Raw genomic sequence first — 12,786 nt, forward strand, 5'->3', positions numbered from 1 at the left:
TTTACCACGTTGCTCCAGTCTATTTTTCCAAATTTATAATCCATTAATCCCCTTCCTAAACACAATGGTCCTGCCTAGTGGGCCTCCATGTCATTCCTTACATTCTACTCTCCATCTCTTGTCTCCTTTGCAGTAGCCATTGTGACTCAAATGCATTCCCAGCTCATCTTCCCTTAAAATCCCTTTTCCTTCAAGCCCTCTTCCAGTGACGTCTTCTCCATGAAGCCTTTCCATATCCTTCTACCTCCCCAAAATTTAACATATTCTTTTTGTATGATATTTTGTATATTTTATTCATGTTTATTTTTTTTCTCCCTCAAATGAAATGTGGGCACCCTGAGGGCAGAGTCTTCTTCCTTTTTGTCTTTGGATCTCTAGTACCTACTACAGTGCTTGGCACATAGCAAGTGCTTAATAAATATAAATGCTTATAGATCATAGATTTAGAACCTTAGAAGCCGTCTAATCCAACACCTTTATTTTACAGATGAGGAAATGAGGCCCAGGAAGTAACTTGTCCAGGGGTCATACAGAAAGCAGGTAGAAAGGCTGACCTATTTCTTGATAAGCCTCAGTTTCTCTGCCTGTAAAATGAGACGATTAGACACAGATGACCTTTAAGGATCATTTCAAATCTAAAACTTATAATGCAACTCTATTTGCAAAGATCTTTACTTTTACTCTAGAGCAGAGTGGAAGCAACAGGAGACATCTAAGCAAAAAATGAAAAAGAAAGGAGATAAGAAGGAACAGAGTAACAGAAACAAAACCTAACAGCATTGGCAAGAATAGGTGGTAGTGATGATTAGAGGAGGGGAATAGATCAGAAATGGCTGAAAATATCAGACAGTGATAATAAAGCAGAGAAGTAAGAGAGAACAACTCCATAGACATTTAGATGGTGCAGTGAATAGAATGCTGGGTCTGGAGTCAGTAAGACTTGAGTTTAAATCTCACCTCGGATGTTTACTAGCTACATGGTCCAAGACAAGTCACTTAACCTGTCTGCCTCAGTTTCCTTGATTGTAAAATGGGGGTGATAGTAGCACCCTACTTCCCAGGATTGTTGTGAGGATTAAACAAGATAACATTGGTAAAGCGCTTAATGCAGTGCCTGGTATATATTCAGTGCTAAATAAATGAGAAGCTTAATAAATACTTGTTTCCTTCCTTCCTCTACAGTCTGGGAGGGCAAATAACCATCTTCTCAATAGTCTTTGAAGATAAGCATAGGAATACATCTTTATTGTGTGGCTATGGGCCTGGACTTTGGGGAGAACAAGACAGACTTCTGTTTCAACTTGTAAGAACATGGAGATGTGGGACTAAGTCCTTAAGACCCATGTCCCATGAAAAATGTACCTGTATCCATAGCGTAATTCAGCAACTGATGTTTATAATTAGGCCACTGTTTAAAATATATGCACTACAAGTGAAACAGAATTTTTAAGAAACAGTAGGTACAGAAAATAATTGCCTTCTAGAATGCACAATAATTATAGATTCATTAAAATCTAGAGCTGTAAGGAACCTCAGAGATCTTCTATGCCAATCCTCTCATTGTATAAACCAATTAATCAACAAGTGTTTATTTAGCACTTATGTCCCAGGCTTTATGCTTGGTACTGGGGATAGAAGTACAAAGAATGAAATAATCCCTATTTGAAAGAAGCTTACATTGTAAGGAGAGAAACAAGAAATACTTCCAAAATATACATGTATGTACAGCAAATATACAAACTGAATTAATACAAATATATAGAAAGTAGTTATCCTTTCCACACCATGACTTTCCCCATCCTGGTTTCAATATATTACAGGTCAGCATTAGAAATTAAATGGGAATTTGGGGGGAGTTTTGCAAAAGCCTTAGGCGGCACAAGAAGGCCAGCAAACAACACAGAACTTATGACCAAATACTTAACCCAAAGTTTACAATAAGCTACTGTAAATGGCCCATAAAAAAAAATTCAGACTTCTTCTCTGCTACAAAAGGAGGGCCAAAAAAATTTCACACAGATCATGGGGCACTGCACCCCTAACCCCCGATGTGAAAGGTAGTTGGGGAAAAGGACCAGGCAGAAGATGGTGCCTGAGCTGCATCTTAAAGGAAGAAAAGAATCCTATAAGGCAAGCAGGGGTAAGGACAGAGTGCATTACAGGCCTATGGATGGCCACTGAGGACATTAGGGCCCAGATATGCAAAGTGACATACCAGAGGCCATGCAGTTTGTTAGTGGCAGAACTGGGACAAAGCCCTAGCTTCAGAATCTGGGACTTTTTGTTTTCCCATTTAACTTGTTCCATTGTACTGTGACATTGATTTTTTTACCAGAAAATTTCCTAGAATTATATAATTATTAGTCATGTTCAGTTACCCCCCCAATAAATAAAAGTAAAATTTAGTGACAATATAATACTCTTCCTTTGCTTAACAAAGGACTGGCAATGGTTGAGGCTATGCTGGGTCTGAATGAATCTCTTTTGTAAACACTGCTAGTTTTCTACAATACTTAAGTAATTGGGGAAGGGGCATTTACTCAACCCAGAGGGGGCCATCTATTAAAATACTATTACATCAGCAATATTTCCTTATGGTATTTGTTTGTATGTACCAGTGAAACAAAATTTTCCTGTGCTTAATAATTTTTTGCTGATGATTTTAAGTTTCGATTTCAACTTTGATGGTGATGCCTTCCTTCTGGACGCTCAATAATTTTTTATGTATACTTTGGTCACATCACTTATCCGTATTGAAAGCCAGTTTATAAATGTGAAACACAAAGGTTCTGCCTATCAGCTCTCTCCATTTCTGATTCATCCTTAGGATTAACAAGAAAAGAAATCATAGAGTCGGGAGGCTGGAAAAAGGACCTTAATGGGCAAGAATGGAGACAACCTCCTGAAAGTGCTATTGGCCACATTCCCGTGGTGCCAAATCACAAGGCAAGGTTTCCAAGGTCAGTGGGTCATAGTTATTTCTTATTCTTGCTCTCTCTCCCTCTTCATCTCCTATCCAAAGTGCATTTTATCATAAGGATCACCTGAAAAATAATGTATTTCCTTTGGAATACATAGACTCCATTGAGAGTTCATCCCTTATGTTCTTCTGCTTTCAGGACAAATTACATTTAAACCACCCAGAGAGATTGCTGCCTATACTTTTTCCTTAAAGAGCCTTTGCAGTTTCCATTAGTGATACAGGCTAGCGTCTCTCAAGCCTCTCAATTGAGCCTGTGAATTCTAACCAGAATCCCTCTTTTGCTAATTTAAGTCCAGTCTGTCTTTTTCTGGCCAGAGTGGAAAGGGAGAACAGCTGGTCACTGTCACTTATGCTGCAATCCTGCCTACATTTGCAGCAGCCCCCAATGCAACCCTAACCTCCCCAGGCCTTGACCTCAGCCTTCTTTTCTTTAGGCCAACGAAACCCAATTCTTTAGCTCTTCCTTACTCTTCCTATTCTAGGAACTCCTTTCTATGTTTTGTGCCATTTTGTAAATTATTTTGTTAGAAATCACTGTTCATTGTTATTTGCTCTGGATGGCATTTAATTTGTAAACTCACAGGTCTCTGGGCAATGTTCTTTCATTTGCATCTCCAGATGAACAAATTATAGCTATTCATCTTCATACATTCTTCTTTTTAAAAAAATAGGATGGCCTCTTTAAAGAATCTCCTGAGAGAAGCTTGGTAGGTCTTTTAATTCATGAGCACTCACTAGCCAGTAGAGCACCCTCTCTTGGTTAGCCATGAGGTACAGAACTCACCTCTGTGGGTACCTTGCAGGTTACCTGCAAAGAAGAGATCTGTGGAAATGGTGAATGGCAGCACTAGACACAAAAGGCAGTGAGTAAGTGGCTCAGCCACCCAGAATAACATAGGAATGATACAAACATGTCAAGTAAGCATGTGAAAGGTAAGAAAGAAGACATGGAGTGGCCTCTCAGTATGAAGAATGAAGGTGTAGGGATGACTGAGACATCCACAGACAAATGCAGCACTTATTAACCAAGTAACTTAGTTTGTGCCTTGGTTCATTAAGCAGCTACTGTGTACAAAGCAACATGCAGGGGATGGATGAGACACATGCATAGTTTATATCCTAACAGCTCTTCTGTCCCTCACTCTACTATATAATACATTATATAGGTTCAAAATAAAGTCTGTAGTGTATATCGATGCCACCTGTAGAGAATACTTATCTCCACCCTTGACTCCTCCTCCCAGGAGAGCCCTGTGTGCTACCTGGAACCATTTATACCATCTACCAGTAATGTCCCTTTCTTCTAACTGCTGTGACCTGCTTGTGACTGGAAGAATTGAATGACCCTACACTGGTTTACCTCCCACACGTTTTAGTACCCCTACGGTACCACAAAAGTGTGTAGAGTGTATTTGCAGCCTTGGCTTAAGAAACCTGAGATCTCTTGGCAAACTGAGATTGAGCAATTTAATACACCTAATCATATTGACATTTGTGACAGCTGGGATGGCCACTATTGACATGTGCTTGATGCAGTATTATCCAGAGCCCTGAATGAAAAATGAAAAATCAGTATGAGTCAGAATTCTGTATCGCCTAAGGAAAACTCAGTCACTAATTTGCTCAGCATCATTCACCTTGCCCCTGATCTGTGACCGGACCTGCTATTCACTGAGGTTCCCAGAACAATTTAGTTGATAGATAGACTTCCAAACGTGACAGAAGTCTTCATGGGAGGTTTGTTGATTTTTTTCGTCTGTTTTAAACAAGGCGTTTCCTTCTCCCAAACCTTCCCATGAAAAGGTAGGATTGAATCCTGTTATAACATGGTGTATTTTCACACTGATTCAGGTATGACATGGATTTTAAAAAAAGAACAAACTACATGAAGTAAAAACCTTCTGTAACATTTAACCTGTCATCCTAGGCATCATCTGATCCTGTGAAAGAGTTTTAAATCATCCCATAATGAGAGCATTAAAGGATAAATGAAGTTTTTTGTTTTTGCTTTTGAAACAAACCTACTAATTGAAGAGAAACTACTACTAATATGTGAGAAGACTGAGATTCCATTTTGGTTGCTGAAAATGATGATGCCAGCTGATGTTGCAGTATTCCTGGGGGAGGGGTATTAATTCTAGCCCCAGGGCTAGCACCAAGTGTGCAGAAACAGTTCTGAAAGCAAACACTGCTACTTGTACTTGGGCTTAATAAGAATTAAGCAAGAGACCTAATTGTAAAGTCCTTGAGGGTGTGGTAGAACCTGGTTTGATTATCTTATGTAATAAATGGTTACTGAAGGAATTCACAAGGTATGAATGTGATCCAATGAGGAACTGAAAATATATTCTGTTCTGGATTTTCTAAGCTTGAATTACTTATTTTTGGATTCCCAACAGCAAATGTTTAATTCTAGGCTCATTTATCCCTGTAACTTAACACTCTTACCCTTGGCTTCCTTTCCACCATCAATTGGTCTATGCTTAGGGAATTCAAAGTAACATTATCAAGTCATATCATCTTTACCAATAAATACTTACTGAGTTATTTGTAGGGCACTGTGCTGGGCACTGAGGATATTAGGAAGTGTGAGATAGGTTCCCTGTCCCTCTTGAATTTACACTCCTAGCTAGGGAGATAGGACACATACAGACAAAAGATAAATAAGAACACATGGTAGCATGTGCCAGTTGGAAATGAACAGCACACACAGGGAGTGCTATAGGATCCCATCACAAGCTGGGATGATTGGGGAAATCCTAATTAAGGTAGGCCTTGAATTGTTTCTTTGGGTTGGATATAAGTGGAAATGAGGAAGTAGGGTATTATTTGACAGAAGTGGATGGGAAGATGGAGGGATGACTGAGACATCCACAGACAAATGCAGCACTTATTAACCAAGTAACTTAGTTTGTGCCTTGGTTCATTAAGCAGCTACTGTGTACAAAGCAGCATGCAGGGGATGGATGAAAATTAAGCAAGAGACCTAATTGTAAAGTCCTACATGGGAAGGAATATATGTGACCTGTTCAAAGAACAAGAAGTGGAGACCATTGGGTTTGGAATATGGGCTTTGTGTAGGATCAACATGGGAAAGGTACCATTCTGTGAAGGATCTTGAATGCTAAGCTGAGAAATTGCTTTGTTTCTATTTTCTCTGCAAAAGAGAGTATCCTTTATTCTGGAAATAACAGAACAAAAATGACTAACAAGGGGTTGATATCCCAGATAAGTAAGGAGATGGTAAGAAAATATTTTACTGCCCTTGATTTATCTAAGTTGCCTAGTCTAGAACTACATCCGCAAGTCCTGAAAGAACTTTCAGATGTAATTACTGAGCCAATGTCAGTAATCTTTGAAGGGTCATGAAAAACGAGAGAAGTGCCACAAGATTAGAGAAGGGCAAATGTACTGGTTTGGAGAACAGAGTATGTCAACTACAGGCCAGTGAACTTGACTTTGCTTCTTGGGAAAGTTCTAGAAAGGCTCATTAAAGTAGAAAGGGGGGGAGGCTCATTACCAGTAGAGAGGGGAAAAGTGAAACCCCCCAGCTTCATCAAGAACAGCTTCATGGCAGACTAATTTCATTTTCTTGTTTTATAGGATTGTGAAATTGTAGATGAGAGGAATGCTGTAGATGTTGTTTGATTAGATTTTTAGCAAAGCTTTCAATAAAGTATCTCATTCTGTCCTTGTGGAGAAAGTAGCTTAGATAATACAGATAGATTTTAAAGTGGTTGGATGGTAGACTCAATGAGTAGTTACTAATGATTCAATCTCAATATGGCAGGAGGTCTCCAGGGCAGAATACCAGGGGTCTGTGTTTGACCTTGTGGTATATTTAATATTTTTATAAATGGCTTGGATAAACTCATAGATAGCCTGCTCATCAGATTCACAGATGACACAGGATGGAAATAACTAATGCACTGGATGACAAAATCAGGATTCAGTAGGATCTGGACAGACTACAGCTTTGGGCTAAATCTAACAAGATGAGATTCAACTTGTTGGAGTAGGGATTCCTTTGATGTATGGGTTAGATGAGGTGGCCACTGAGGTCCCTTCTGACTCTCAAGTCATTCTGTGAGTTTGTGAATTTAACATTGTCCAAATGGCCTAACTGATCCACAGTTAAAATCAATATACTGTTCCACTTTCCAAACTCTGCTCTCACTGCTGCTCCCCATCCTGCCCCACCCCCCATCACATACTGGCATTCCTTGGTTTTCTTTGCAGCATGTTTCTGGAAACTATGTGATATACAAAACCATAATGGTGTAAACATGTTTTTTAGCTGTGCATTTATACTGCTTGCTAAGACTATAAGTTGCAGAAGAGATACTGATTAGCATTTATGAAGGATGTTTCTACTTGGGAACTCCTTGCACAGATGTAATCACAGATATGATTTTTTAAAAGTATATTGCTACTCAGTCAGTCAGTAAACATCTCTGTGTTCCAGGCACAGTGCAAAGTACTGGAGATAGAAAGAGACAAAAGACAGTCCCTGGCCTCAGGGAGCCTACATTCTAATGGGAGAAACAAACAAACAACAAAACCAAATATATACTAACAAGGTATATGCAGGGAAAAATGGGAAGTAATTAAATGATGTCACTAGAATTACTGGGATTGGGAAAGTCTTCTGTAGAAGGTGGAATGTTAGCTGTGACTTAAAGGAAGCCAGGAGGTAGAGATGAAGAGAGATAGCATTCTAGGCATAGGGGACAGCCAGAGAAAATGTTTGGAGCCAAGAGATGGAGTGTGTCCTGTTCATCGGACAGCAAGGAGGCCAGTGTCGCAGAATTAAAAAGTCTGTTTTAGAGAGTAAGGTGTAAGAAGACTGGAAAGGTTGGAGGGGCCTAAGTTATGAAGGGTTTTGAATGCCAAACAGAGCATTTTATATTTGATCCTGGAGGTTATAGGGAGCCACTGGAGTTTTTGAGTGGGGAGGGTGACACAATCGGATGTGCACTTTTGGAAAAATCACTTTGGTGGCTGAATGGAGGATGGATTGGAGGAGGCAGAGACTTAAGGCAGACAGACCTGCCAGCAGGTTATTGCAATAGTCCAGGTGTGAGGTGATGAGGTCCTGCACCAGAGTGGTGGCAGTGTCAGAGAGAAGAGAGTGCATTCAAGAGATGTTGCAAAGGTGAAACTGGCAGGCTTTGGCCACAGATTGGTTATGGGGGAGAGGGGAATAAGGGGCAGTGAGGAGTTGAGGATGATGTCTGGGTAGCAAGTGTGAGGGCCTGGGAGGATGATCTTATTCTCAGAAGTAATGGGAAATTTATGGGGGTGTGGGGAAAGGTTTTGGGGAAAAGAGAATGAGTTCAGTTTGAGACATGTTGGTTCTAAGATGTCTTCTGGATATCCAGTTCAAAGTGTCTGAAAGGCAGTCAGTAGAAGCAGGTCAGTGGAGAGGCTGGGCAGGATAGGCAGATCTGAGAATCATCAGCGTAGACATGGCAATTAAATCCATGGGAGGGAACGACATCTCCAAGTGAAGGAGGGAGAAGAGAACAAGGTATTTGTGGGACACTTATAGGGTGTGCCCTGGATGAGGATCCAGTAAAGGAGACTGAGACAAGAAGAGAACCAGGAGAGAGTGGTGTTCTGAAAACCTAGAGGGAAGAGAGTACCAAGAAGAAAAAGGCAATCGATAGTGTCAAAGGCTTCAGAAAAGTCCAAAAGAGTGAGGATTGAGAAGGGATATTGGATTTGCCATTTGAGAGATCAATGGGAAGTACTGGGCCACTGCATAGTTTACAGTTATCCACGGTACCGTTGGATGGCATTCCTCCATCGGTAAGACAAAATAATAAGTTTGGAGAATCTGGAGAAACTGAGCAAGATACTGAAACTAATATGTGAGCATATCAAGAACAGAAGCTGTGGGCTTTGTTTTTATTGGCATCATGGGGTAAACAGGCAGATGTGATTTGAAGCAGGAATAAAGCGGGGACTGCCTGTTATACATTTTAAAATCATTTTCAGATGATTGATTCGTGACATGTCCCATTCTATATAATTAATTTTTATTTGACTTTTATTCTCTCTGTTTATCTTTCCCAGAAACAGGAATGCATACAGGTGAAACGCAAGGCAGCTAGATAGATCAATGGAGAGAAACTTGCTACGTAGCAGCAGCAAGCTCCCCTATGGTCTAGTATGACAAGGAGAGTAATGAGGGTGCAGAACATTGCCACATATGCCACTGCCTTGTCACTACCTATTTCTAAACCGACAGTCAGGTCAGCTAGGTTAACATCCCCCCCTCTCCCCCCCCCACACACACTTTAAAACTACTTAAAATTCTTACAGGGAATTCTCTCAACTTTATTTCTACCAAGTACCCTCGGCAAATAAGGAAGGTATAGTCTGCAGAACAGATTTTCTGAAAATGCATTAACATTTTCTACTGTGATACAATCAACCAACAAGCATTTGTTAAGCACCTACTATGTGAAAAGAAACGTACCAAGCATTAAGGATAGAGAGACAGAAGTGAAACAATCTCTGTCCCTGCAGAACTTTCAGGCTGGCCAGGGAGATGTTCATATGCAGGTCTATGTGAAATAGATAAAAGATGATGGGGAGGAGGTGGTATCAACTTGGGATGGGGGGCAGGGAATCAGGAGAGGGGATCAGGTTAGAGTGCAGGGCCTGGAGTCAGAAAGACCTGAGCTCAAATGCAGCTTCAGACATTAACTATCCATGTGACCCTGGGCAAGGGTCTCTTTCTTTCTGCTTCAGTCTAAAAAGGGCATTATAACAGCATCTATCTCCTAGGACTGTTGTGAGGACCAAATGAGAAAGTAATTGTTAAGTGCTTAGCACAGTGCCTGGCGTGTAGTAGATGCTATATAAGTGTTAGGTATTATTGTTATTGTAATGGAGAATAAGTGTTGGGACTAGATTTCAGGGGGTCTGTGAGCTTGGATGGGAAAATTTATATCTTTATTTCATCATAAGTGGTTTCCTTTGTAATCCTGTGTATTTTATTTTACGCATTTAAAGATGTGTTCCAAGAAGGGGTTCATAGGCTTCACCAGACTGTCAAAGGGGTTCATGACACAGAAAAGATTAAGAACCCCTGAGCTGAGCCTTGAAGTCAACTAAGGCTCCTGAGAGACTAAGGTGAGAAGGGGCTATATTCCAAGGAAGGGGGACAGCCAGTGGAAAAGGCACGTGTGAAGAAGAAAAAGAAATCCAGTTCATTTAGACTGTAGTGTGTGTGTGTGTGTGTGTGTGTGTGTGTGTATGTGTGTGTAGAAAGTAGTATATGTATGTATATGAAGAAAGGAGTGTGTGAGTGTGTGTGTGTGTTTATAAAGAAAAGAGTATGTGTGTATGAAGGAAGGAGTGCATGAGTGTGTGTGTGTATGAAGGAAGGAGTGTGTGTGTATAAAGAAAGGAGTGTGTGTGTGTGTATGAAGAAAGGAGTGTGAGTGTGTGTACGTGTGTGTTTAGAAAGACGTAATTTTAATAAAATTGAAAAGGTAAATAGGGGCTGGGTACTTTGAATGCCAAAGAAGTTTCCATTTAGTTCTAGAGTGGTGGTTCTCATAGTGTAGTCAGGGAACCTTTGGGAATCTCTGAAGTCAAGACTAGTTTCAAAAAAATACTATGATGTTTTCATTTTTAATACAAAAATATCAATACGTATAACCTAAATTAACAAAAACTGTTTGTTCAATATTTTTTAAGAGTGTAAAGGAGTCCTATGACCAAAAACTCTGAGAATCTAGACTGTACTGTGTGTGTGTGTGTGTGTGTGAAGAAAGGAGTATGTGTATGAAGAAAGGAGTGTGTGTATGTGTATGAAGAAAAGAGTGAGTATGTGTATATGAAGGAGTGTGAGTGTGTGTGTATGAAGAAAAGAGTGTATGTGTATGAAGAAAAGAGTGTGTGAGTGTGTGTGTATGAAGAAAGGAATGTGTGAGTGTGTGTCTGTGTGTGTGTGTGTTTGTGTGTGTGACTTAGACATAGTCAAACAGAACGTGACAGGTGGGTTCTGAACTCAGAGTCAGAGTTCTTCCCCCTGTACCATACTGCTTCTCTCCACAGAACCAACAACACAGTCATAGTATCTTGCATTTCTTTTCAGTACTCTTAAACCAGCATTACCTCATTTGGATCCAAGCAAGAACTCTCTAAGCTAATCAGGGTCAGTCAGGGGTGGGAAACCTGCGGCCTTGAGACCACATGTGGCCCTCTAGCTCCTCAAGTGTGGCCCTTAAAGGGCCACACTTGAGGAGCTAGAGGGCTCAGTCAAAGGACTGCACTCGAGAACCTAGAGGGCCACATGTGGCTTGAGGCTACAGGTTCCCCACCCCTGGGGTAGATACTGTTATCTCCATTTTATAGATGAACAAATTGATGCTCAAACTGAGCCAGGTAGGTGGGACAATAGAAGGCAGGAAGACTTGAGTTCAAATCCCACCTAACTGTGTGACCCAGGGCAAATCATTTAACCTCTCTGTCTTCTCTAATTATTCCCTTACTGTGGGAATAATAATAGTACCTGCCTCATGGGGCTGTTGTGAGGATCAGATGAGAGGCCACGTATGAAGTACTTGCAAGCCTCAGAGGACTATTAAATACTAGCTGTTATTATTTTTGGTAGCTTGCTCAAGATTGCAGAGCAGATATACAGCAGAACCCATAATGTAACCTAGACCAGTGCTTTTTCTCCATGTCTACACTGCTATCCTGGTTTGCATTGGTGGAAAAAAAAAAGGTGCAAGTGCCTGACTTGCTACAGTTTTGTAGAGGTGTGGTGCAGCAATCCCGGAGGTGTTTAGCTATGCATGGGCATGGCTCCAGTACGTGCAAGATTATGTGTAGAGAGAGCCAGCAAATGTAATTGCTAAGCCACTGTCTATGATCTTTGAAAAATCTTGGTGAAAAGGGGTGGTACAACAGGCCTGATGAAAGGTAAAAGTTGTCCCAGTCCCCCCACCCCCCCAAAAAAAGAAAGAAAAAAGGGTGGTATCTGCAAGCTATAGAACAATAGGCTTGACTTCAATTTCTCACAAATTTGTAGAACCCTTTATAAAGGGATTAGGTTGTTATTCAGTCCTTTCAGTCCTGTCCGACTCTTCTGTCCTCATCTGATGTTTTCTTGGCAAAGACACAGGAGTGGTTTGCCATTTCCTTCTCCAGTAGATTAAGGCAAACAGAGGTTAAGTGACTTGTCCAGAGTCACACAGCTAGTGAGTGACTGAGGTCACATTTGAATTCAGGTCTTCCTGACACCAGGCCTGGCTCTCTATTTACTGCACCTCCTAGCTGCCTGAGGCAGATTTAGGACTTCCTGATAATTAGCTGTTCAAATAGGGAGTGGACCTACACCAGTCCTCACCTGAGCTCTTCAAGGTGACTACTTGTTAGGGATCTCGTAATAGAAAACTTTCCTGTTGAGCTCTAGATTGGCCTAGATGGGCCCTGGGGTCCCTCCCAGCTCTTAAATTCTGAAATTCTGTGACTGTTGTTATAGATTCTAGATGCCAAAACTTTTTTAAAGAGCAAGCAAACTATTTTTAAATTTTTTTTTTAAAATAAGGATTGCCCCTTCCTTGGGGTCCCCCTGTTATCCTGCACTGCCCACCCTGGTGCTCTTTTACAATGGCTAGATTCCTGACAAAGCTTAATGGAGTCTCCTCCCCCAGCAGCTGTTTGCAAGGACTCTGGAAGGAATCCAACTTCCAGATACATCTTGCCTTTTCCTTTGTGGTCTTTCTTCCTGGCACCATCAGCTAATCCTTTTTGCTTGTTTAGATCATAATGTCACGAAT

General features: G+C 40.8%; 1 protein-coding gene across 2 annotated transcripts in view; it reads left to right on the top strand.

Annotated features, from left to right (window-relative positions):
* GHR (growth hormone receptor) overlaps positions 1-12,786 on the top strand; it is a 332,257-nt gene that overhangs the window by 63,173 nt on the left and 256,298 nt on the right. Inside the window, exon 2 of one of the 2 annotated variants that reach the window (XM_036759521.1) lies at positions 2,828-2,960. The exons of the other annotated variant lie outside the window; for it this stretch is intronic. Coding sequence (XP_036615416.1) covers positions 2,879-2,960 — 82 coding nt within the window. The 5' untranslated portion in view covers positions 2,828-2,878. The remainder of the gene's footprint in view (positions 1-2,827; positions 2,961-12,786) is intronic. 2 annotated transcript variants of the gene reach the window in all.

This window comes from Trichosurus vulpecula, chromosome 1 (assembly GCF_011100635.1).
Source record: "Trichosurus vulpecula isolate mTriVul1 chromosome 1, mTriVul1.pri, whole genome shotgun sequence".
NCBI classification, from domain to species: domain Eukaryota; kingdom Metazoa; phylum Chordata; class Mammalia; order Diprotodontia; family Phalangeridae; genus Trichosurus; species Trichosurus vulpecula.